This window comes from Berghia stephanieae, chromosome 15, assembly GCF_034508935.2.
Source record: "Berghia stephanieae isolate SIO BIC M18660-M18661 chromosome 15, UCSD_Bste_1.3, whole genome shotgun sequence".
Classification (NCBI taxonomy): domain Eukaryota; kingdom Metazoa; phylum Mollusca; class Gastropoda; order Nudibranchia; family Aeolidiidae; genus Berghia; species Berghia stephanieae.
The window spans coordinates 13,676,922-13,702,397 of NC_088374.1; the positions used below are offsets into that span (position 1 = coordinate 13,676,922).

Below are 25,476 nucleotides of genomic sequence, written 5' to 3' on the forward strand. Positions count from 1 at the left end.
CATAGTTTGTTGTAGAGAAGTAATGCCATTTCGTTTAATGCGAGAGACTCAATTTATAATATTGATGACTTTAATTTTTAATCAATTTTCATGCTATGGTTCTCCCTTTGTTCCTTTAATCACTTCATTTCCATATGTGCGGTGTATTTAATTGACAAACATCTAGAGTAGCGATAGAAAACGCCGAGCCACGTGGAGTTTACTCTTCTAATTTAAAAATAAAGAAAATTTTCAACGTTTGGTTTCCGCTTTTGGACTTCCAAGTCTTTTCGCAGTTATCAACAAAAGATATCAACATGGCGGTATGTTTTTTAGACTTCTTTTTTTAAATTTTTTTTTAAATTTTATGAGATTTATTGAATCTTTATTGGCCACGTTCTGTATCACTTGAACCTTACATTATGTTTACAGCTTTATATAAGAGGGAAGTGAGAACAACGAGGCCCCTCCGCCCCTAGTCCCCAATCACTAATCAAATTCTACAAAGTACAAGTACAAGAGTGAGAGACAGTCAGAGGTGGGCCGGTGGAACCGAAATGATTTAGTTTAGTTGAGTAGAGACATGGTGTTGCTGTTAGTGTGGCCAGAACAAGGATGAAGTTTTACACGAAAGAATTTTATTCTAGACATTTCCCAACACCATTTGATGGGTAAGCCTGCGTAGTACGGACCACGGATAGAGAGGGAGCGGGAGTGCAAGTGATGAGGAGAGAGAGAGAGAGAGAGAGAGAGAGAGACTTGGAACAGTGACATTGTAAAACTTTTACGGTATTTGCAAGACCCTCAGAAACCAATTCCCGACAGCTCTATTGCACTGTAACATATGAATAGGCACTTGCAAGAATTTTTCAAAATAGAGATATCGGTATTAATTTAGCGTAGATAAATAAAGGGGAGTGAAACATTTACTGAAGTGAAAAAATTATTGCTCTATCTCAACTAGTTAAAAAGTTATGACCTTTTATGTGGTGAAAAATCTCTATAGAAGCTTAATTTTAATAGGAAAATATGTGACCAAAACACAGCAACCCAATGGATAATCAAGTATAATTCAGAAACGGCTTCAGACTTCAGATACAACTTTGAAATTTTTACATGTGGTAATTCAACATCTCTGTAATACATTGCAAACAGAAAAATAATTATTTATTGAGAGAGAAAGGTATAGTTTAGAGCTGAAACAGCTGAAATCAAGGAAAAATAGATCACGACATGCAAATGAATGACCTATTGGAATTTTGGAAAAGTCGACAATTAAATATTTATTCACATGTAGATAGACCGAATACACCGCTGAATCGGCGTCATTTAGTTATTCACTTTGAACTTTTCAAAATGAAAATAGACCTCATAGAAGCAGAGATATGGACTGATAAATGTTTGAGGTGGTGTATTAGTGTTTAAAATGATCCAGACATGTGTATGGGGATAATGAAAGCCCAGCCTTTTCGTTATCCCCAGACAGGTGTCTGGGGATAACCAATTTTCATTATCCCCAGACAGGTGTCTGGGGATAATGACAGCCTATACAGAGCATGTCATAAGGATAACTTATAAGTAGCTGGGCTGCCACATGCGTGTCTAAATTGACCAAACAGAGAATCTATACTTTGGCATTAGACACGCATTACCCGATGTCTTGGTTTTTAGTCCTAGCCTAGTAATAATAATAATGGCTGTCATTATTCCCAGACACCTGTCTGGGGATAACGGAAATTCGTTATTCCCAGACACATATTTGAAAATCCGCTCTTTTAAATAATTATCCACATTCCAGAATATGGAATGTTTCCAAATGCACATAGAAATAAGGAAAGTTAATAAAATATCTATAAAAACATAAAATTAACCAACATTAATCAGTTGTTACTACATATATACAATATGCGTCGACTTCAAAGTGGGTGTTGTGGCCAAATGGTTTAGTCGTCTGCCCTGGAAGTTTCACCAGAATCGATGTTGTGGGTTCAAATCCTGGTTCCACCACTTTTTTTTTCTTTTTTTTTTTAAAATTCCGTCTTCTTTTTACAGAACGTTGCAAGGGATAAATGTCCCATCCATCCTCCCCCCACCTCTTTTTACCAGGTTGGTAATGAATTTCCTCTTGTAGAGCGACATTGATGCATAAACATTCTTTCATGAGGAGTGGTGTTAGTTTGAGTGCACAACAGAGAGCGAAGAGAATGCAATGCCTTTGTAAGAACTTCTTCCCAGCGACGGACATCAAGTTGGCGTGATTTAAGATCAAGAGTTATTGCCTTCCATAGCGTACCATTCAAACGTTCCACCTGTCCGTTTCCACGTGGATTGCATGGTGTTGTCCTGCTTGTAGCTACTCCTCTCTCATGAAAGAATGTTTTTACTTCCTGAGACATGAATGATGATCCCCTATCTGAGTGCATATAGGAAGGTGTTCCAAAGATGGAAAAGAGTTCGCAAAGACATTTGACAACTGTTGATGAAGACATGTCTGAGCATGGGAAAGCAAAAGGAAATCGTGAAAACTCGTCAATGATAGTGAGATGATGTATTTGTCTCTAGTTGATGAAGGCAGTGGACCCTTAAAATCCATACTTAATCTTTCAAAACACTGAGTCGCTTTAACAAGATTTTCATTATTTGGTCGGAAGAATTTAGGTTTTAATTCCTCACACACTCCACATTTATTAGTCATTACAGTAATGTCTCCTACAGAGTATGGCAGATTCTTTGTACGAACAAAATGAGTCATTCTGGTGATCCCAGGATGACAAAGAGATTCATGCAATAGTTTTAGATCGTTCGTGTTTGTGAAGGTTGCCCCACAGCGAGAGAAAGCATATCAGCAGCTTGATTTTCAGGGCCAGGTCGGTCGTAGATGACCTCATAGTCATATGGAGACAATTCAATCTTCCAGCGTTGTATTTTGTCATTTTCTTCTTTACCATGATTACTGTCGTAAATGAATGAGACAGATTACTGATCTGTGATGATATTGAAATGTGTATTAAGCAGATAATGCCTCCACTTCCTAATTGCTTCAACAATTGCATAGGCTTCCTTCTCAACTGCTGAGTGGTTTTTCTCACTTGATGAAAGTGTCCTTGAAAAGAAAGCTACTGGACGACCTTCTTGGTACAATGTTGCAGATATAGCCCCATCTGAGGCATCAGTTTCGACCACAAGAGGAATGTCCTTACTTATAGTCTCTAGAACTGCATTCTCAAGTTCCTGCTTCAAACTGCAAAATGTTTTCTTGACAGTATCAGGTAATGGGAAAAGTTTATTCTGAGTCAGTGGCAAAATCTTATCGTAGAAGTGAGAAATCCATTGGGAGTAGTAGGCAAACATGCCTACAACTCGTTGTTGAGCTTTCAGTGTTGCAGGTGGCTCTAATTCTTTCAGTGGTCTTAATCTCTCTGGGTCTGGCATGATCTTTCCTTGAGATACTCGGTATCCCAGCATGTCCACCTCCTCCACCCCAATGATGCTCTTTGAATCATTGAAGGTAATGCCATGTTTCTTTGCGGTGTTAAGAAATTTATGTAAGTTGTCATCATGTTCTTTCTTAGTTAACCCAAAAACTGTTATATTGTCAACATAAGCAAAACTGTCTCTTAGGTTCTACTACTATTATTGTTATTATTATTATTATTATTATTATTATTGGTGTCCAGTGAGAGAGGATGAGCAGGGTTTAAATCAGCACATCATAATCTCCATTCCTGTGTAGCTCTTTAATTTGAATTATGCCTCTATCATAAATGACTTTCAACAATTTAAAAAAAATTCCAGTTGTTTATATGACGCCTGTTTTTTACTCAAACCTTTCATAATGTATTGGAGATTTGCATAGAATATGGATGTTAGCCTCGATATACTTTTAATATTCTAAGACAGTATTGATACTTTCACTATATGTCACAAATATTATTTTAATTAAAAATAAAATTGAATTCACATCTTTGGAAGGTATTCAATCAGAAAATCAATTGCTTATATTGATTAAAGATGACAATGATTATTTCCCTTTATTAATTTATGGAATATAAATTTAATCCCTTTAAAAAAACATCTTCATCTGATTTTAATTAATTTTTTTTTTTTCAAGCAAGCTTTTGTAACGGTTTAGGTTCAAGAAAAATAAGTATACTCCATTTTTAGGTGTGTTTATCTTGTCAAAGTAAAGAAGTAGGAATTCTCCAATATTTAGAGGTGCATTTTACTATAACTACTATTATTGTGTACTACTTAAAGACCATTATGTTGCATGAAAGAAAACATATATGCAATCGCCTACTTTTTAGCTGAACTCACATAATTTTTACCCCAAAACACCCTCTCAAGTGATGTACCAGGTTGGCAGTTATGCATTTCTAACCATCCTAAGTTATTTCATTTATTTTACAATTGTGCTTCTTGTGTATTAGTCCCTATCAAAGATGAGGCAGTTGAATTCTTTCTTTATATTGTTTGTTCTGAAATTTTGATCTCATTGTGGAAAGTGACATTTTGACAATTCAAATGTGCTAGTACTAAACCTGATAATTTAGCAACATTTGGACTGGTCTCTGTTATCTCAAACTTGTTAGATAGTAATTGAAAATGCTGACTTTTATATGTTGCGATTCGTTGAAAGGGGGAGGGGGGGCACATGTCGTCCCCTCATCCCCGGTCAAATGAGCGTTCCTTATTTTATTTTTGAAAAGTTGGCAGCTATGAAGAGAAGACAGAGCTACTGACTGGAAAGGATTTACTTCTCGCAGCTGGAGGAGATTGACAAACCTTGTGGAAATGACCTTTCTTACCACATTGCTTACAAATAGGGTCTCATGCTGGACATTTCGCTCTTGCTTGTTTTCTATACCTACAGAAGTAGCAATTGTTGCTAATAGCAGCTGTTAATTGATTTCCACTATCTTCTTGGTCATCATTCAGCTGAGTTGATGCAGTGAAGGTTGCAGCTGGTTGTTGGTACGATTGGCTTTGCGTCTCTGCCATTTCTAATGATCTTGCGGTATCAAAAGCAGTTTGTAGCGTTAGATTTGTATTTTCAAGAAGACGTTGACGTATCAGTTTTGATGTCAAACCACTGAAGGCGTCGCGGATGGCTTCTTCATGGCAAAGATCTGCAGAGACTGATTTAAAATTGCAGTCTTTTGCCAGTACTTTAAGCTGTTGAAGGAATTGGTCAAGAGTTTGACCAGGTTCCTGTTTATTTGTAGATAAGAGGTGGCGAGCAAAGATTTCATTTTTAGGTTATGTGGTCTACTGGTATGACACTCGCTTTCGGATCAGAAGGTCCTGGGTTCGAGCCTCGCTCCACGCATAGTTGAGTCCTTGGAAAAGACTCTTTACTCACATTCTCTCACCGTACTCAGGTGTAAAATGAGTACCTGGCCGTTAACAGCGTTGTCTTTGTCCGTAAAATTGTAATATCGCTTAACAGGCGTCATGTCTCGTCCTACATGTTAAATGTTGCTGTTGACCAGGGACCCCTTGTAAAGCACTTTGAGCACGTTAAGTGGATATTGCTCTATATAAAAGCTCAATTAAACACAGATTGCAATGTCTGTATAGCAGTTTCATACGTATCACATTCGGCTATGTATTCGTAAATGTCGGGGCTGATGAGGTTGATGAGAGTAGAAAGTTTGTTGAAGCCTTCATTAGTTGTAGAAAGACTTCTTACAAAGTTTTCGAATGTTCTGAGCCAATGCGTCCAGGCTTTGGATGCTTCGGAGGAGTTAGGGTCCACAATTAACCGTTCTGGTCTGAGATAACGCTCCTTTGTGATTTTGTTGATTTTCTTGTTGATTAAATTGAAATGAGTTGAGATGACAGCTTTACAGTAAGCTTTAATCAACAAGAAACACCAGTATAACAGCTATGTGGTCTAGTGGTATGACACTCGCTTTCAGATCGGAAGGTCCTGGGTTCGAGCCTCGCTCGGCGCATAGTTGAGTCCTTGGAAAAGGCTCTTTACTCACATTCTCACACCGTACTCAGGTGTAAAATGAGTACCTGGCTGTTAACAGCGTTGTCTTTGTCCGAAAAATTGTAATATCGCCTGACAGGCATCATGTCCCGTCCTACATGTTAAATGTTGCTTTTGACCAGGGACCCCTTGTAAAGCACTTTGAGCACATTTTAGTGGATATTGCGCTATATAAAAGCTCAATTTTATAACATTGAGTACAACATCTGAAACAACACAGAAATAAAGAACAACATATGACATAACATAATGTGGACGTAAACTAAAATATACAACAAACACCGCCTGGCCGGGAGAGTGTGACTCTACCGTATGGGCAATCAACGATCCCATGTTGATACAATTTGATGACACTTTCTTTTCTTTCTTTACAATCTCCAGAATCCACACCAAGGTGGAATGCCAGGCTTCGGAGTGCCGGTATGTTGTTTTCTTCTTCTTCTTCTCTTCTTCTTCTTCTTCTTCTTCTCTTCTTTCTTCTTCTTCTTCTTCTTCTTTCTTCTTCTTCTTCTTCTTCTTCTTCTTCTTCTTCTTCTTCTTCTTCTTCTTCTTCTTCTTCTTCTTCTTCTTCTTCTGGTTATACAGAGATACAATAAAGCAATGGTGATTGGCTTAGTTTACTCTTCCTTTTTTTGCCTTTGGACTACGGTTTGAAATTTGAGAGATTCTTTGGTTGTTTATATGCTGCATAACCACTAGGTTTCCGGAACAAAGATATTGTAGCCTGCTTTATAATGTAAAATTCAAAAGAAAACAACGCTTTCTGACCTTTTATTTGAATATTATTGTAGGTCTTTAAAATGTTATGTGAAAAGGACAATTCATTAAATGTTTACAAAAAGTAAATTTATGTCACATGATAAGAATGGATTTACACTTGTAGTAATATATCACATATAATACAAAACATTCCTGTTATTTTTTACATTTTGCTTGTGTTTGAGAGACCGAGAAATGTTCCTCCTTTCTGATAAATTACTATTACTATTATCATCACTGATTAAGCTATGTTAAGTTAACTGCTAATCATCATGCCTGGTGGTACATTCCAGGAGTTCTGGACCAAACACCCGGCTTTCAAAGACTGGTTAAAAAATACTAGCAACAATCTTAACGAAAGAGTGAAAATGGAAAGGCTTCGTATGGGAACAAAACAGACAATGGACGTTTCGGGTACAAACCCTTCGTCAGTACAACAATACACAAATATGCCCCTGAGGCACCCTATCCTCTACCCACACCACGCTAAAATTTCATTCATACTGCAACCACCATTGAGTACAGACGATACAAGTTATTTTTCATTATATTTTATTTGTTTTCCACGTTTATTTGTGTATTGTTGTGCTGACGAAGGGTTTGTACCCGAAACGTCCATTGTCTGTTTTCTTCCCATACGAAACCTTTCCATTTTCACTCTTTCGTTAGTATTTTACGATCACCGGCTTCGGGCAGCCCTTACCGTTTTCTGGCAACAATCTTGAAACATACTGCATATTGTGTAAAAAGACTATTTATATCAAGACCATGGGAAGGTCTGCTTTGACTTCCCACATTCAAGGGAACAATCACAAGTCACTAGCATTGACTATATCTAGGAGTGACAGGGGGTCGTTACGTAACTTTGTTGCAAAGCCGTCTACGTCCACTAGCTCTTGCGCTTTTGATTCAACGCAGGCACACGTGATGCCAAAGCCTTCATCATTAGATAGTTTTGTATGTAAGTCTGATGTCATTGATGCTGAGATTTGGTGGTGGTGTGTGTGAACGGCAATGAAAAACCACTCTGCCAGTTCGAGTGAAGACATTGACTACTTTTATTTGCGACAAAAGTTCAGTCGAAAACAAAAATTTAGTTGTGGAGAAACTATTGGTTCTTGAAAAAAATTTGGCAGTCTTGAATTTTGAAATGGGTTTTGAGTGGGAACTGTAATAAAGTAACATTAACGTAATATATCAAGGGAAACAACTGTGTTTTGTATGTATGTATTAACTATTATTGAGTTATGTCCTTTGAATGACAAGGTATACATGTATTGTTGATTGTAGAGTGATGCCCCTTAAAAACTCCAGAAATAAACAACTTGTCGCCAGAAATGGCTGTCGGTGATTGATCTTCAGTGTCTGTCTAATATAATAAATTCAAAACATCACAGGAACCCTGGAATGAGTGAATGAATTCCATCTATTTTCAGATACCACCTCCTGGGGGTCCCGCAAGGTTTGGGGCTCCAGCGATCGATCCCAATTCTGGTGAGCTTATTTGATTAATTAAACCTCATAAAAACTGGGTGGGGATCCTGACCTCCCATAGCGGGCAGGGAGGTACATACTGTGTCTTCTATCCCCTAATATCTGTTTTCCAACATGCTTTCTGTCTTTGTCTTGGAATGAGATTACTTGGTTTTGTCCTGGCCCTGGTCGGAGTCCTGGCTGGGAGGGAAACAGTCGAATACATAGTTATTGTTTTGGGAGATGGTATTTTTTTCCTTGTAAATCATCTGTCTGTTATGTATTATTATATTTGTTATTTTTAGTGTATAATGTAAGTATTTGAGTGTATTCCTCTTTGTTGGATTTTGTGTTTGTGTCCGGATAAGACTTATATAGTTTATCTCAAACTAAGTACATTGGTGGTATGCTCTTGGAATCTACATCTGATCCCTATTTGTTCTCAGTTCCCCTATGTCTTACTTTCTCTTGAGTGCTTTAATTGTTTTTACTGGCGCTGATATAACCTAGATGTGTTGCAAGCGCCGTAAAACCCTTAAAAACAAAACAAACAAACAAACCTCATAAAACTAATCACGTGAAGTTGAATATAAGCTTCAATTTAATTACAAAAACAGACCAAATGAACGTTTCAGGTTTCCCCTTTATCAACAAAACAGGATGAATGAAACACCACAGATGAATGAGATGGTGTGGTAGTGGTGTAGTTAAGATGATTCATCCCGAAACCAAAACGTTCATTTGGTCTGTTTTTGTAATTAAATTGAAGCTTACATTCAATTTCACATTATTATTTATTTCTTCGAGCTTCGAGCAGCAACATTTACATGATTAAACCTCATAAAACTAATAAAACAAACAAAAAAACTTGAGCTTTTATATAAGTCAAAGTGATACTAGGCTTCTAGAAGCTGTGGACTGTAGAAAGTAATGAACAATAATGAATATAACGGCTTCAAAACCCTTTTTCAGCTAACAACAAACAAAAAAAATCCCAATAAAGACATAAATACATTACTAAATTCCAGATAGATGACAGAGATATTTCTACAGAGAGGACCCAAAAAATATCTCTTGTTGTCTATCTGGAATTTAGTAATGTATATATTATGTCTTTATTTTTTTTTTGTTGTTGGCTGAAGAAGGGTTTTGAGTCAGAAACGTTCTATGTTTGGTATTTTGTTCTTTTTTTAAAGCTGTTATATTCAATTTTGTTCAGAGCTTTTATATAGTGCAATATCCACTAAACATGCTCAAAGTGCTTTGCAAATGTTCACTGGCCAACAACAAACACTTAACATGTAGGGTAAGACGTGACACTTGTCAGGCAATAACTGCCAGGTACTCATTTTTCATCTCACTATGGTGAGAGAATGTTAGTATTGAGCCTTTTCCAACTATGCACCACTCAAATCGCCTCTTAACAGGACATGACAGAACTGCATCAAATATGTGCAGATGGAAACTTGGAAACAGTGATACCTGCCAGAAATGTCAGGCAGCCCCAGAGACCAGCGATCACATCGTCCTCCACTGTCCAGTCACCAAATTGAAGGCGGCTACGAAACCGTCCTTAGGGCGGAGGAAGACTTTAGAAGCTGGGTTGACGAAATACATTTGGAGGTGTAGCCATACGCTGCTACTACTACTACTACCGCTCAGAGCGGGATTTGAACCCAGAACCTTTCAATCCAAAGGCGAGTGTCATACCTCAAGACCACATAGCCCCACTTTTTTTTTTAAGTTCATCGCTATGTAAAATGGATGTCTTTTTGTGCAGAATGTTACAAAAATGGCCCATCGGCGCAGTCTCTCGTGCATTTGTTTCCCTCATCATCTTGTCACCAACGCTGAAAGTGTCAGTTGTCAATAGTTATTTTGTTATAATTTTTTATTGTATTGATGCTAGAATTATGGGAAATATAGAAGGAACGAAATTGACATCACTCAGTTTTTTTGTTTTTGTGTTTAATTTTAGCTAGTCTATTTTTATTAGTTCTCACTAAATTGTGTTAATCAGACTATAGAATAAACATTTAAGATTACACCTAGCTTTGTGCAATATGCTGATATATATTATTACTATTATTATTATTATTATTATTGTATTATTATTATTTTTATTATTATTACTATTATTATTATTGTTGTTGTCGTTATTATTATTATTATTATTATTATTATTATTATTATTATTATTATTATTATTATTATTATTGTTGTCGTTATTATTATTATTATTATTATTGTTGTCGTTATTATTATTATTATTATTATTACTAAAACAATGTTATTCCTTTATTTACTTTAAAATTTAGAATAATTTGTTTAGAGAGGCGTAGTGTCATGGTTATTGGTCAATGGCCTATAACTATAAGATAATCTCATGAACTTCCAATTTGTTTTATCCTGGTGTCGCTTTTTCGTCCTCCTTCAGGATTTCCTGCCTTCCCACCGGGGGTCAATCCAATGCCCATGGCCGCACCACCGGGCAAAGGGTTCCCGCCTCCCGGCAATCCACAGTTCCCGGCAGTCGCTGCTGCAGCTGGAATCGGAGGTCCTGGGTCTGGGTCCAACTCCCCCTCTACCCCTGGACAGCAATCTAAAACGGTTTGTTATTCGTGCTAATATTATATATTTATATATTATATATTATGGTTGTCTGACAAAAGGTTGTTAGCAGTGAATTCCTGAATTTTAGTATGATTTTTGGACTCAAATACGTGGATACGATTCCAAAGGATATGTTGTAATATTTTGATTTTTTTTTTCTCAAGCATTAATGATGTTGAAAATGACAACATGTCATACATCAATTGTTGACCGTGTTTCTTTTTTTTTTTTTTCTTTTTTTTTTGACCATGTTTCTGAATGATGCATCACAGTTAGTATACTATTGTTTTCATTTCAGTTAGTTATATGTTGCCGGTTTTCACAAATATTTTTCTCATAACTTTTTGAGGATTTGCATAGAATTATGCACTTAAGCTTATTTTATACTTTAAATGGCCTCAGGCCACATTTAAGCTTTTAGCACTTGTTGAATAGAAAATTTAATGTGAAAATTAAATTTAACAAACATCTTTGACAATGAAGCTTTCAAGTAAAAACTGTATTGCTGATAAGCTTAAACAGAAATGGATTATTTCCCTTTGTAATTACTAAAATTACTCTATTTTGTTTTTAGAAATTTAATGATCTTTTTTTAAGATTTATTATTTTGTATGAGTGATTTTTTTTTTTTTCATTACCAACTGGGCGGGTTTAGGAACAAAATGGTTCAAAATGAATCCTCTAGAAATATTTAACTTGTCTGTGATATGTGTGAATTTCCCATCATTTGACCAAGTAGTAGTGGTAGTAGTGATAGTACTAGTCTAGTAGTGGTTGTATGAATTGTTTGTAGTTGTAGTAGGAGGAGGAGGAGCAGTAAATTCTATAAAAAAGGGAGAGAGAGACATGGATCATTTGATAACATAATTATCTTGTCATTGCTGCAAATTGTCATCTCTATTAGATTGAAGACCACTCTCACAAATATTTTATCTCAAAACCTTCAACTGATTTACTGGGCTGGCAGATATATATCACCATCACAACTTCATTTGGGACATCAGCATCATCATCTCAAACCATCACCACCATGGCATCACCACTGTTACAATTACAACCACCATCACAGCATTGTCACTGCCACAACCACCACCACCACATCACTTCATCCATCACCACCACCGCTACAACCAGCATCTCCTCTTCTACAGGCACTCTAAAACAAACATTTATAACTTAGTAGAATAACCTTGAAACTAAACTAGTCTCATCTCTCATCCCCCTCCAGGCTACAGCGAGCAGTGCAAGTGGCTGGGGAGAGCACAAAGTCCTCGATGGCAGACTTTGTGTTGTTTTTTTTTTTTTTTTTTTTTTTTTTTTTTTTTTTTTTTTTTTTTTTTGTAGTTGTTGATGAAATGATCTTAATGTGTCTTAAGCATTTGTCAAACTCTCTAAAACAAACATTTATAACTTAGTAGAATAACCTTGAAACTAAACTAGTCTCATCTCTCATCCCCCTCCAGGCTACAGCGAGCAGTGCAAGTGGCTGGGGAGAGCACAAAGCCCTCGATGGCAGACTTTGTGTTGTTTTTTAGTTGTTGTTGATGAAATGATCTTAATGTGTCATAAGCATTTGTCAAACTCTCTAAAACTAACATTTATATAACTTAGTAGTATAAATTTGAATCTAGATTTGTCTCTTCTCTTCCCCCACCCCCAAACCCCGCCAGGCTACAGCGAGCAGTGCAAGTGGCTGGGGAGAGCACAAAGCCCCAGATGGCAGAATTTACTATTACAACAGTCTCACTAAAGAGTCCAGTTGGGAAAAACCAGAGGAACTCAAAACATCTCAAGAGGTGGGTATGTTTGGTATTTTTTTATTTATTTATTTTTTTTTTGGTTGCTTTTGCGGCTATGTAGTGTTGTGGTATGGTAATCGCTTTTGGATCGGAAGGTTCTGGGTTCGAGTCTTGCGCGGCGCATAGTTGAGTCCTTGGAAAAGGCTCTTTACTTATATTTTCTCACCATACTCATGTGTAAAAGGAGTATCTGGCTGTTTACAGCGTTGTCTCTGTCCGAACAAAATTGTAATGTGGAATGTTGCTGTTAGCCAGGGGCCCACTTGTAAAACGTTTTGATTACGTTTAGTGGGTATTGCGCTATATAAAAGCTCAATTTTTTTTTTGTTTTTTTGTTTTTTTAATTGACTAATTATTTTGGTTGTCTTTGAAAAAGGATCATTTTGAGGAGGGGATGGGGGGGGGGTGGTGATAATAAGGGCGCCACAATGATCAGTGATGGTAATCTTCCGCGGAATTCCGGATTTTAGGATTTTTCGCTGTTTTTTTTTTTGCAATGTCAAACATTTTCGGCTACGAGGTAGTTTAGCTGAAAAATCACTGTTATGTCTTGTGTCATTTTTTGAACCTCTGCTCAGCTGCATGATTTTTGGTGACTCTAGTCTAGATACACTGGCACCAAATGTGAATAGTGGCACAAATGTCCGTGATGGCCTTGGATGAAAAGATGATCGAAAGGGAAAGGGATGGGGCAGATGGGTGTTAATATGTTTGTACCCTTTGGCTTTGTACTCTTTATTTTTTTATTTATTTATTTATTTTTTGTTTGTTTTTGTTTATTCTGAATTCACTTGAATTCATTACAACTTATGTCTAATTACCAATTAAAACTCTCTCTCTCTCTCTCTCTCTCTCTCTCTCTCTCTCTCTCTCTCTCTCTCTCTCTCTCTCTCTCTCTCTCTCTCTCTTCCCCCCCCCCTCCGACACACACTTTTTTTTCCTCGGCCTACCTTCTAACTTCATATTATTATGTTTGTAGATATCACTTGGTAATAGATTATGTAGCAATAAGTTAGGCTGATTGATATAAGTAATAATTATAATTTTTTTCAAGGCTTAATTTTAATTCGCTCATTTGATGGAATATGTTTTGCATTGATTAAAGATTCATATCTGTAAGCTGCATAACCACAAGGTTGCAATAATACACAGACACTAGCCGTGTTTGTAGTATAACAACAAATACCTCCTTTTGGCCAAAAGTTTATCATAATCTCTTTATATAGTGGGCAGCATTATAGTTATAGGCTCTAAAATGTTTTATTGGAAATGACAATTTGTTAAATTATATTAACAAGAAGTCAGTTTGTATCTAATGATCAGAATAGATGTGTTTTAGAAGCTAGTAATATATTACGTAATATTAAGTAACAATGAATAGTTGTGTTATTTTTGCATTAGGTTTGGGCGTGACAGACAGGCCGATAGATTTTCCTTCTTTTTGACAAATTGTCATTATCATCATTGAATAATAATAATAATAATAATAATAATAATAATAATAATAATAATAATAATAATAACAATAATAATAATAAAAATTGCCATAGGACAGCTGAGTATCCTCTATATACCCAGTTGCCCGCCGTAGATAGATGTCTGCAAAAAAAAAAAAAAACAACACAGGTTTTGACTGCATTTCTCATTATAAAGTTGAATCTCTTCCAGAAACTTCTATCCCAATGTCCATGGAAAGAATACAAGTCAGATGCTGGCAAGGTTTACTACCACAACTCTGTCACTAAGGAAAGCCGGTGGACCAAGCCGAAGGAATTGGAGGAGCTGGAAAGTATGGGATCGGATCGGATTGGATCGACTATTTTAAAACCTCATTTGACTTGTACTTAATAATAATAATAATAATAATAATAATAGTAATAATGATAATAATAATAATAATAATAAAGTTTATTTGTATAGCGCCCAATCCCGTTGACAAAACAGCTCTAGGCGCCTTCAGATCAGACGGTCCAGGGTTCGAGTCCCCCACTCTGGGCGGTGCATCGTTGAGTCCTTGGAAAAAGGGCTTTTTTTACTCACATTCTCTCACCGAAAACTCGGGTGTAAAATGAGTACTTGGACGTGAACGGCGCTGTGTCTCTGTCTGAAAAATTGTAACATCGCTTAACGGGCGTCATGTTTTGTCCTTCATGTCAAGTGTTGCTGTTGGCCAGGTGCCCTCTTGTAATATATAAAAGCTCAAGTTTTGTTTTGTTTGTTTTTTTAAATTTTTTTATACCAGACTTTTACTTAAGTGCGGCTATGTGGTCTAGTGGTATGACACTCACTTTCGGATCGGAAGGTCCTGGGTTCAACCCTCGCTCGGCGCATAGTTGAGTCCTTGGAAAAGACTCTTTACTCACATTCTCTCATCGTACTCAAGTGTAAAATGAGTACCTGGTCGTTAACAGCGTTGTCTTTGTCTGAAAAATTGTAATATCGCCTAACAGGCAGCATGTCCCGTCCTACATGTTAAATGTTGCTGTTGGTCAGGGACCCCTTGTAAAGTGCTTTGAGCACATTTAGTGGATATTGCGCTATATAAAAGCTCTTTATTTTTTTTATTTATTTATTTTTTTAAAGTAGTTCTTTAGGGCCACTAGGCTCATGGAGCCGGGGTCTATCCCTGTTTTCTTTAGTATTAAATGGACAATAGCAATGGCTTGCTACCCTTTGGATAGGTTGCTGGACTATTATTGCAAAATACTTCCCACCAGATCTAAAAGACCCAGCTATCCAATGAATGCTAGTAGGAGAGATAGAAGGGTCAAAAAAATAAATCTCGACTTCACCCCGGACTGGACTTGGTTTCTTCACATTTGAAGCAAGTGCTCTTCCGACTGATACCTTTAAGACAGATATTTTAGTCAAATTTGAAATCTATTTTTTTTCTTATTCAGATTTTATAACCAAAGTTTTTTTTTGGATTAAAATTTATTAAAATTGTGCAATTTACACCTGAGTACGGTTAGAGAATGTGAGTAAAGAGCCTTTCCTTTCCAAGGACTCAACCATGCGCAGAGCGGGGCTGGAACCCAGGACCTTCCGATCCAAAAGCGAGTGTCATACCACTAGACCACATAGCCTATATTCCTCTCATTGGTCCCAAAATGTTCCGTCGTTTATCTGTGTTCCATTGACGATGGATGGATGAAGTCAACCAATGTCTAGTTCAGCTGTGTTTGGTTTATCAGGATTCCACTGTACCTACATCAACATCCAGTCTGGATTTTTTAAAACAATGGTTTGACTTCCACATGGTTTTGTCTTGTCACCACACATGTCAAAACGTTGGGGGGAAAATAATAATAATAGTAATTATTATTATGATAATAATAATAAGAATAGTAATAATAATAATGATGATTATTGATGATAATGATGATGATAATAATAATAGTAATAATAATGATGATGATAATAATAATAATGCACATTTATACAGCGCTCATTCTCGTGAAAAGCACAAGCTGTGGGCACTTTACAATGTAAATTGTCAATTGGGAAAAAAAAACAAAAAAAACAACATACAATGCAATCTCAATTCAAAGCCGAATCAGGAGTTCATAGCGTCAATAAAAGCAAATACAGGAAAGATAGGCCAGGTATCAGAATTGCAGTCCCTCCAATTTTGTTTATGTTTTACGATGTAAATTGACATTTGGGGAGAGAAAAAAAACATACAATACAATCAATTCATTGCCAAATAGCTCATAGCATCAATAAAAGCAAATACAGTAAAGCTAGGCAAGTTAGGAAGAATTGCAGTCCGTCCAATTTCTCCCCTCTAATTTTGTTTATGTTTCTTTCTTTTCTTTTTTCTTTTTCAAACAGCTAAACTTGCCGCCAATGCTTCATCTAAAGGGTGAGTACTAATCACATATCGAGTTCCAGACCTGCCTACTGGAAAATCAAAAAATTCATATTATTCGGTGGGGGGGGGGGGGGGGGGGGGGGGAATAAAAATTGTCGCTATAGTTGACTTCTTTAAAAATCAACATTTTACCTTCATTAGGGTTAAATAAAACTTTAATATCCTCAAAATTATGTTTTCTGGCATCAGCTTTTCCATATTCAATTTTAAAAATTGTAGTCGCTATTGTTGGTTTCTTTAAAAATCAACATTTTACCTTCATTAGGGTTAGATAAAACTTGTTTATCCTCAAAATTATTTTTTCTGGCATCAGCGTTCATTTTCAATAAGTTTTAATGGTCAAGAGATGCTCCTGAAGTTTTGTAATTGGAACCAAAATGTCGTACTTCCATAGCGGGCAGGGAGGTACATACTGTGTCTTCTATCCCCTTATATCTGTTTTCCAACATGCTTTCTGTCTTTGTCTTGGAATGAGATTACTTGGTTTTGTCCTGGTCCTGGCCAGATGCCCTGGCTGACAGGGAAACAGTCGAATGTATAGTTAGTTTTGGGAGATGATATTTTTTTCCTTGTTTATCATCTCTCTGTTATGCACTGTATTATGCTTTCTTTATATTATATATGATTTGTAAAACATTTGAGTGTGTTCCTCTTAGCTGGGACCTGTGCTTGTGTCTAGATGAGACTTTTAGTGATCTCAAACCAAGTACTTTGATGGAGTGCTTTTGGAATCTACACCTGTTTCATATTTGAACCAATTCCCCTTTGTCTTCCCTTTTCTTGGATGCTTTATTGTAATTCTAGAACGTTTTACTATCCCATTTTCTTCCTTTTTACTGGCGCTGATATGACCTTAATGTGTTGCAAGCGCCGTAAAACCCTTAAAAACAAAAACAAACAAACAAAATGTCCTAATTCTATGAATTTTTCCTACTGGTATTCAGGTCTGTTGTAAAATTGTAGTCGTCATTGTTGACGAAGGGTGTCAGTTTTCAGGTTCATGCCGGAATTCCGGTTTCGCGATATGTCGAAGTCAAATAACTCTGGTATACTAAATTTTTCAAAAAATGTTGAGGGAGTACCTCTCGTACTCTCTGTCTCTCTCTGTTCTTTGGCTACCCCAGCCCTAGAAAGAGACAACTGCACTGTGAGTATTTCACTATGTATTATAAGTTGGCTTAAAAATCAAATTAATTTCCTCATTGTGTCAATATGTTTGCAGTGTAATCATTTAATAATGGTATAAAAACGGTGATGAAATAAGAGTAAAGTTTAGGCCGCATTTTCAGTAGAAACATTTTCAGGTTTGGCAAAGTGTCGAGATTTTAGTTTCAGGTTTCAGCACTTCTTCCTGCTGGCACCCATGTAGTTGACTTTGAAAATCAAAAATTTGCCCTGGTAAATAAAAAATAAAAATTAAATAAAACTTTTTTATCCTCAAAATTATTTTTTTCTGGCATCAGCTTTTCCATATTCAATAAGTTTTAATGGTCAAGAGATGCTCCTGAAGTTTTGAAAATGGAGCCAAAATGTCCTAATTCTATGAATTTTTCCTACTGGTATGCATTCCTGGAGTTCATCCTACTCTTAACCATGCAAGTGCCATGCGTGGTAGAAAAAAACATTATTTTTATTTTTTAGTTTGTATTAACTTGAGCTTTTGAATAGCGCAAAAATCTTTAAATGTGTTCAAAGCGCTTTACAAGGGATCCCTGGCCAACAGCGACACTTAACACGTAGGACGTGACATGATGCCTTTTAGGTGATATTATAATTTTTTCGAACAGAGACAACGCTGTTAATGGCCAGGTACTCATTATACACATGAGTAAGGTTAGAGAAATGTGAGTCAAGAGTCTTTTCCAAGGACTCAACTATGCGCTGAGCGAGGCTCGAACCATAGCCATCATTAACATATAGCCTGACACTAGAACCCTGTAGGACTCATAATTTGCCATCATTTTTTAGTTTTGTGCAGCGTCTAGTGAGTTGTCGTTAGTAGAGCTCTAGGAAACAAGTGATTCCATTGGTTGAACTGTTGAATACAACTCATGATTTGTTTTCTTTTGCGGCCAAAGACTGGCATTTTGACGTCTTTTTTTTTTTTTTGATCACTGTCAGGCTATATGTTAACGATGGCAACGCTCGAACCCAGGACCTTCCGATCTGCTTGCGAGTGTCATATCACTAGACCACATTATAGCTGCACGTACAATTTAATGTACGAAAACAAATAAAATGGATGTTTCGGGTTTCCCCTTTAATAACAAAACAAGTTTTGTTTATTCATCCTAACAACACCACTACCACTGAAAACTGATAAAATGGATGTTTCGGATGTGTTGAAGCTCATGCCCCCCCCCCCCCCACACACACACACACACACACATGACCAGAGACTTAACCACAATCTCGTTATTTGGCAGGATTAGTCATGTGAAATCTAATCACACATATGAAGTGTTATTGCAGGAGCTGCACTTTTTTTTTTTTTTTTTGGGGGGGGGGGGGGTGTTGCTGTTTTGTTTATTTTTCATCATCTCAAAATCGCTTCTCACACATTTACACAGTTGGAATCGGACACCCTCAATATGTTACATAGGCATCAATGTTGAAATGAGCTAGGTGTTGAAAATTGACTTTGATTATTATTATTATTATTATTATTATTATTATTATTATTATTATTATTATTATTATTATTATTATTATTATTATTATTTTTGTTATTTTTATTAATGTTGTTATTTCATTTTCATGCATGCCACGTCTTTAAACGAATTTCCATTTTTTTTAAATTTTTTTTTTTGGATGAATAAAGTATATTATTATATTATTATTATTATTATTATTATTATTATTATTATTATTATTATTATTATTATTATTATTATTGTTATTATTAATGATTTATTATTATTATTATTATTATTATTATTATTATTATTATTATTGTTATTATTATTATTATTATTGTTATTATTATTATTATATTATTATTATTATTATTATTGTTATTATTGTTATTATTATTATTATCATTATCTTCATCATCATTATTATTATTATCATTATCTTCATCATCATTATTATTATTATCATTATCTTCATCATCATTATTATTATTATCATTATCTTCATCATCATTATTATCATTATCTTCATCATCATTATTATTATTCCCCTTTTAATTCAGATCGGACAGCAGCAAACCTCCACCCACCACATCGTCCTCCTCCTCCTCATCATCAGAACAGCCGTCGTCTGCCATAGAGCAAGCCATGCAAGCCACCCTGGCATCCATCGTGTTGCCTCCCCCTCCCACTGCCTCGGCAGCCGCCGCTGTTGCTCCCCAAGAACCCGCCCCAGTGGAGTGAGTTGTGATTTGATTTGACGTGAAAATTTTGTATTTTAAAAAAAATTATTCTTAAATTTATTTATTTTTGTTTTTTTTTGTTGCTATATATACAGTGCTGTAAACCTTACATAAAACATGATATTCTTACGTAGTGATACCAACGTCATACATGCCAAATCTTACTAATTCTTCGTAATTTTACGAATTTTAGACAAATTTCATGGCGAAGACGAAATTTTATGGAAAATTATGAATTTTTAATTCCTAGTAATACTTAAATGATAATAAAAATAATAATAATGATAAGAAGAAGAAGAAGAAGAACAACTACTACTACTACTATATACTACTACAACTACTACTACTACTACTTGAGGCGTTGAGGCGTTCTATAATAATGATGATGATAATAATAATATTGTGGTTGTTCATACAAAATTTCAGAAATTACGAATTTCCTTGTCAAATTACTAAAAATTGACATTAAAATTACTAAATTTGAATTTTTCAATTTGGCAAGTCTGCAACGTTACTTAAAAAATGAGTATTCTCACGCATTTTTGCTCAATGTACGCATTTTGTTGAGAATTGCACGGATTATTAAATGTTTACTATTTAAGCATTTATAACAATCATACACTCTTTTAGTGTTCTGTAACACTCTAATCTGTTGGCCAGGACGTTCATATATGGAGAATTCAGTATAATTTTTTTCTGGCTGGGTCATATCAGATTTATAAGTGGATTTTGGAAGAGAATACTATTTATATAGTTTATAACGAGTAAGTTTATTCATTAATTTAGATCTCAATTATAATATTGCTAGTATGGCCTGCTTGTCCATTATCAGAAGGCACTGATTATTGGGCCCTTCCATGTCAGGTGGAGCACATTTTCGGAAATTGGGAACCACACCCCTTTTGATTTTCCTCAAACTTGGCTCAATTGAAAATACTTATGAGACATGAAGAAAACCCATTTTTCAGTTCAGAATATGGATATTTGATTTTTTTACAATTTTTTGAAATTTTGAGATTACTAAATTTGAGAGAGTTAGCAATGCTAACTTTCACCCATGGTTAGCATGATTAATAAAAAAAGTTATAGCCTCTCAAAAATGGACCCACAAGCAAATTTGATTTTGACACGTTTTGAGACAAAATTTCAAAAAAAGTGTAAAAAATTCAAATATTTTTGTGTGTCGAATGTTACTAAAAGGACTCTTGGTAGACCCTTATATAAACAGATATACAATAGTCTTTCAGAGCCAAGGAGCTGGAGTTTATCACAGTTTCTATAGCGTGAAACAGACAATAGCATTTGCCTGCTACCCTTTGGATACCTTTTTTTTTAAATGGTCAAGAAAAATCTCTCAAACTTTATTTCAAAGCTATTTTTAGAACCTCCTTTTTACTCGAAACTAGTAACAGTTCCCACACAGCTCAATAGCGCTTAGTTTTTTTCTTCCATTCTGTTTGTTAGTTTTAAAAACAAATTTCTCACCCCTTCTAGAGAGCCCAAGTCAAAGGAAGAGCCCTCCAAGAAAGAGCCGACATATATCTTTAGGAACAAGAAGGAGGCCATTGAGGCGTTCAAATGTCTCTTGAAGGAAAAGGTTTGCCTATGTTTTTTGTTTTGTTTTTTTGTTTTTTGGGGTTTTTTTTTTTTTCTTTTAAACCTCACAAATGAGAGACATCCACAATTTGCAGTCATTTTGTTGGTTGACTTTTCTTTTTTTTTCTTTTTTTTTTTTTTTTTTTTTTTTGTCTCTAAAATTATCTCAATTTTCTTCTTTTTTACATTTGTTGATATTTTTATTCTTTATATATTTTTTGGTATCTTAAATTATCTCTTCATCCATTTACTTTTTTTTGTTTTTTTTTTTTGTTTTTGTTTATATTTTTATATTTCTCGTTTAAAACCATATTTATTTATTTATTTTTTATGGACAAAGCAAGAAAGAAAAATACAAGAAAAAAAAAAAATCCCAAAAAAATCAGTCAACTTCGACTGGGGGTCGAACCTCAGACCTTCTGAACCTTCTGATTACCAGTAATCAGTTTTTGGGTCCTCCATCAATGCCCTTCTTCAGCTATTTCTAGGCCGCCCTCTCTTCCTCATTCCCTGCATTGTGAGCCTGCCTGTTAATTTTACATGCCTGTATATCAACTGGCCAAAGAAGGATCCCAAAAGGAACAACCGAAGTCGTCAATCACTTACCACCAGCAAAAGAAAATAATAAAGCTAAAAATAGACGAAAGAAAGCAATGACACATACCTGGAACACAACAAGCAGGATCCAATCCATGCCATTCAGCGAAGTAGCCAAGTCACCCTATTCCGCCTCCGAACAGGACACAATAGACTAAGAGGACATTGTTTAAAAAGCTAGGTATTGGAACAACCCCTTATTGTCCATGTGGAACCGACCATGAAACCACTTTACATGTGTATGGATTGCCCATTATACAACGTGCAACGCTCGAACCACTGGGTCACCCCTACAACACTCAACACAAAGCTCTATGGTGAGGCTGAGGACCTAAAGCGGACCACAGACTTCATAACAGATATCGGACTGCAGCCATTGATGTCCATCAGAGGAACGAAGAAGAAGAAGAAGAACATGCCTGTATATGTATTTAAAAATAAATTTTTAAAAATTTATGCCCTTCCGCCACGACATCATAAGATATCACTGCCTCATGCATTCCACGAAGGAATATAGATAATTCATCAAGCAAGATGTCTGATGTCAACAGGAATCACCCATGTTGTCCAAGTGAGCAAATTGAGGGTTAATAATCTTGCCCAAGGAAAAAAAAACGGAAGTGTCTAAAGCGGGACTCGAACCCGGGACCTTGCGGGTCACAGTGCAATGCCTTAACCACTCGGCCACTTCGCCGCCATAAAGATGTATAATTTAAAATATTTTTTTCCATTTTCAAATAATTTTTTTTTTTTTGTCTGTCCTTTACAGGAAGTGCCATCAATGGCATCTTGGGAAAGTGCCATGAAGCTTATCATCAACGACCCTCGGTATGGAGCCCTTAAACATCTCAACGAGAAGAAGCAGGCGTTTAATGAATACAAAACTCAACGAGCAAAAGAAGAGAAGGTAAAAGTTTAAAAGTTTGAATGAAGTTTTTTTTTGAGCTCAGCTCTTTGTTTACCTTTCTACTGGGTGTGTTTGCTGCCTGCATTTATGGGTCGGATAATTTGCTATCCTTTTATATGTGGTCTTGTGGTATGACACTCGCTTTCGGATCGGAGGGTTCAAGCCTCGCTCCAATCGGTGCATAGTTGAGTCCTGGGAAAAGACTCTTTACTGACATTCTCTCACCGAAATTAGGTGTAAAATGAGTACCTGTCCGTCAACAGTGTTGTCTGTGTCGGAAAAAAATGTAGTAAAGGCCTAACAGGCGCCTTGTCTCGTTCTACATGTCACGTGTTCAGTGATGCCAAAACTCCGGTTTCACCGGAAAAAAAATCCGGTCTGGAGCAAAAAATTCCGGGCTCCGGGCAACTTCCGTCAAATTCCGGTGAGGTCAATTTGTTCCAAGTATACCCCCCCCTACCCCCCTTTCCAACCGCCACATCATCATTATTGCCACTAGTATTACAACCATCATCACTACCACTACTACTGCAACCACCACCACATCATCATCACTACCACTACTACTACAACCACCACCACCACGTCATCATCAGTAACGTGTTGCTGTTGGTCTGGGACCCTTTGTAAAGCACTTTGGGCACATTTAGTGGATATTGCGCTATATAAAAGCTCTAGTTAAGTTAATTTATAGCTATTTTTCGAGTTGCTTTATGTCTTTGTCTTGGACTGGGATTGACTGGTGTCAAAATTCATAGCTGAGAGGGAAAAAGTCAAGTGTATAGTATTACTTTTTGGAGATTTTTTTTTTTTTTCCCTTTGTAAATCATCTCTGTTATGTCTTGCTAGTTATTATTTCTTTTTGGATATATTCTCTAACCATTTGAGTATATTCATCTTGGTGGGATCCTGTGCTGGTGTCTGGATGAGACTTTTAGGTGATCTCTAAGTACCTACACTGATAGTGTGCTCTTGGAATATACATCTGTTCCCTATTTAAACTAGTCCCCTTTATCTTTCTTTTTCTTGGGTACCTTTACTTGTAATTCTACAATTTTTTAAAAAACTATTCAATATTCTTCCTTTTTACTGGCCCTGAAATGACCTAAATGAACTGTGTCGCAAACACTGTAAAACCCTTAAAAACAAAGAACGGCTTTGTGTAGTTCTGTGGTCTTAGGGTTTGACATTTGCCTTTGGATTGACAGGTCCTTGGGTTGAGTCCCACTCTGGGTTGTTCAAAGTTGAGTCTTTGTAAGAGGCTTTTAAGTCGCATTCTCTCACCGCACTCGGGTGTAAAATATGTAACTGGCTGATCGCAGTATTGTCTTTGTTGAGAGAAAAAAGTCTTGTCTTGTCCTACATGTTAAATGGTGCCGTTGGCTGGGGACCCTTTGTCAAATAGATCTGTGAATAATTTTGTTTAAAAATTACCCGATAGCTCAGTTGGTAGAGCACTCGCTTCGTACACAAAGGGAACAAGATTGATCCCAAGTTCAGTCAAGTTTTTTCTGCCACCCTCCCTGTCCACCCAGCAGTGAATGGGTAGCTGATTCTGTTAGATTTGGCAGAAAGTACATTTTGTGATAGACTAGCGTCCTATCCAAAGGATAGCAAACAATTATTATTGTCTGTTTCATGCTATAGAAACCGGGATAAACTCCGGCTCCATGGGCCGAATGGCTCTGAAAGACTCCTATATTTTTTTTTCTCTCACTCTCTACCGATAGCAGTATTGTCTTTGTTGAGAGGGGGAAAAAAGTCTTGTCCTATATGTTAAATGTGCGGCTATTTGGTCTAATTGTATGAAACTCGCTTTCGGATCGGAAGATCCTGGGTTCGAATCTCGCTCGGTGCATAGTTGAGTCCTTGGAGAAGGCTCTTTACTCACATTCTCTCACCGTACTTAGGTGTTAAATGAGTACCTGGCCGTTAACAGCGTCATCTCTGTCCGAAAAAATTGTAATATCGCCTAACAGGTGTCATTTCCCATACTAAATGTTAAATGTTGCTGTTGGCCAGGGACCCCTTGTAAAGCGCTTTGAGCACATTTAGCACTATATAAAAGCTCATTTTTTAATATTTTTTTTTTAATGGTGCTGTTGGCTGGGGACTCTTTGTCAAATAATTCTGCGAATAGATTTTAAAAAATAAAAATTACCCCATATGCTAGTTTTGTATCTGTCTAAAAAACATTTTTCCATTGATTACCATCAGGAGGGGCAGCGACTGAGAGCGAAGCAAGCCAAAGAAGACTTGGAACAGTTTTTGTTGAACTCTGAGAAGATGAATTCCTCTGTTAAATACTGGTAAGTAAGCTAGCTGTCTTACAGTATTATTTGTTATTATTATTAATATTGTTGTTGTTCTTTTGTTGTTGTTATTATTATTATTGTTGTTGTTTTGTTGTTGTTGTTATTATTATGGTTTTTATTATTATTATTATCATTATTATTATTATTATTATTATCATTATTATTATTATTATTATTATTATTATAGGGG

At 36.1% G+C, this 25,476-nt stretch overlaps 1 protein-coding gene across 2 annotated transcripts in view; it reads left to right on the plus strand.

The window, feature by feature from the left end:
• The first annotated feature begins 230 nt into the window (after nucleotides 1-230).
• LOC144960811 (pre-mRNA-processing factor 40 homolog A-like) overlaps nucleotides 231-25,476 on the plus strand; it is a 59,980-nt gene continuing 34,734 nt past the window's right edge. The window contains exons 1-11 of one of the 2 annotated variants that reach the window (XM_078894159.1): nucleotides 231-302; nucleotides 6,359-6,397; nucleotides 8,173-8,230; nucleotides 10,647-10,819; nucleotides 12,493-12,618; nucleotides 14,290-14,410; nucleotides 16,456-16,486; nucleotides 19,692-19,868; nucleotides 21,366-21,468; nucleotides 22,834-22,971; nucleotides 25,189-25,280. In XM_078894159.1, coding sequence (XP_078750285.1) covers nucleotides 297-302; nucleotides 6,359-6,397; nucleotides 8,173-8,230; nucleotides 10,647-10,819; nucleotides 12,493-12,618; nucleotides 14,290-14,410; nucleotides 16,456-16,486; nucleotides 19,692-19,868; nucleotides 21,366-21,468; nucleotides 22,834-22,971; nucleotides 25,189-25,280 — 1,064 coding nt within the window. In that variant the 5' untranslated portion in view covers nucleotides 231-296. The remainder of the gene's footprint in view (nucleotides 303-6,358; nucleotides 6,398-8,172; nucleotides 8,231-10,646; nucleotides 10,820-12,492; nucleotides 12,619-14,289; nucleotides 14,411-16,455; nucleotides 16,487-19,691; nucleotides 19,869-21,365; nucleotides 21,469-22,833; nucleotides 22,972-25,188; nucleotides 25,281-25,476) is intronic. The other variant, XM_078894158.1, reaches the window with a different exon arrangement.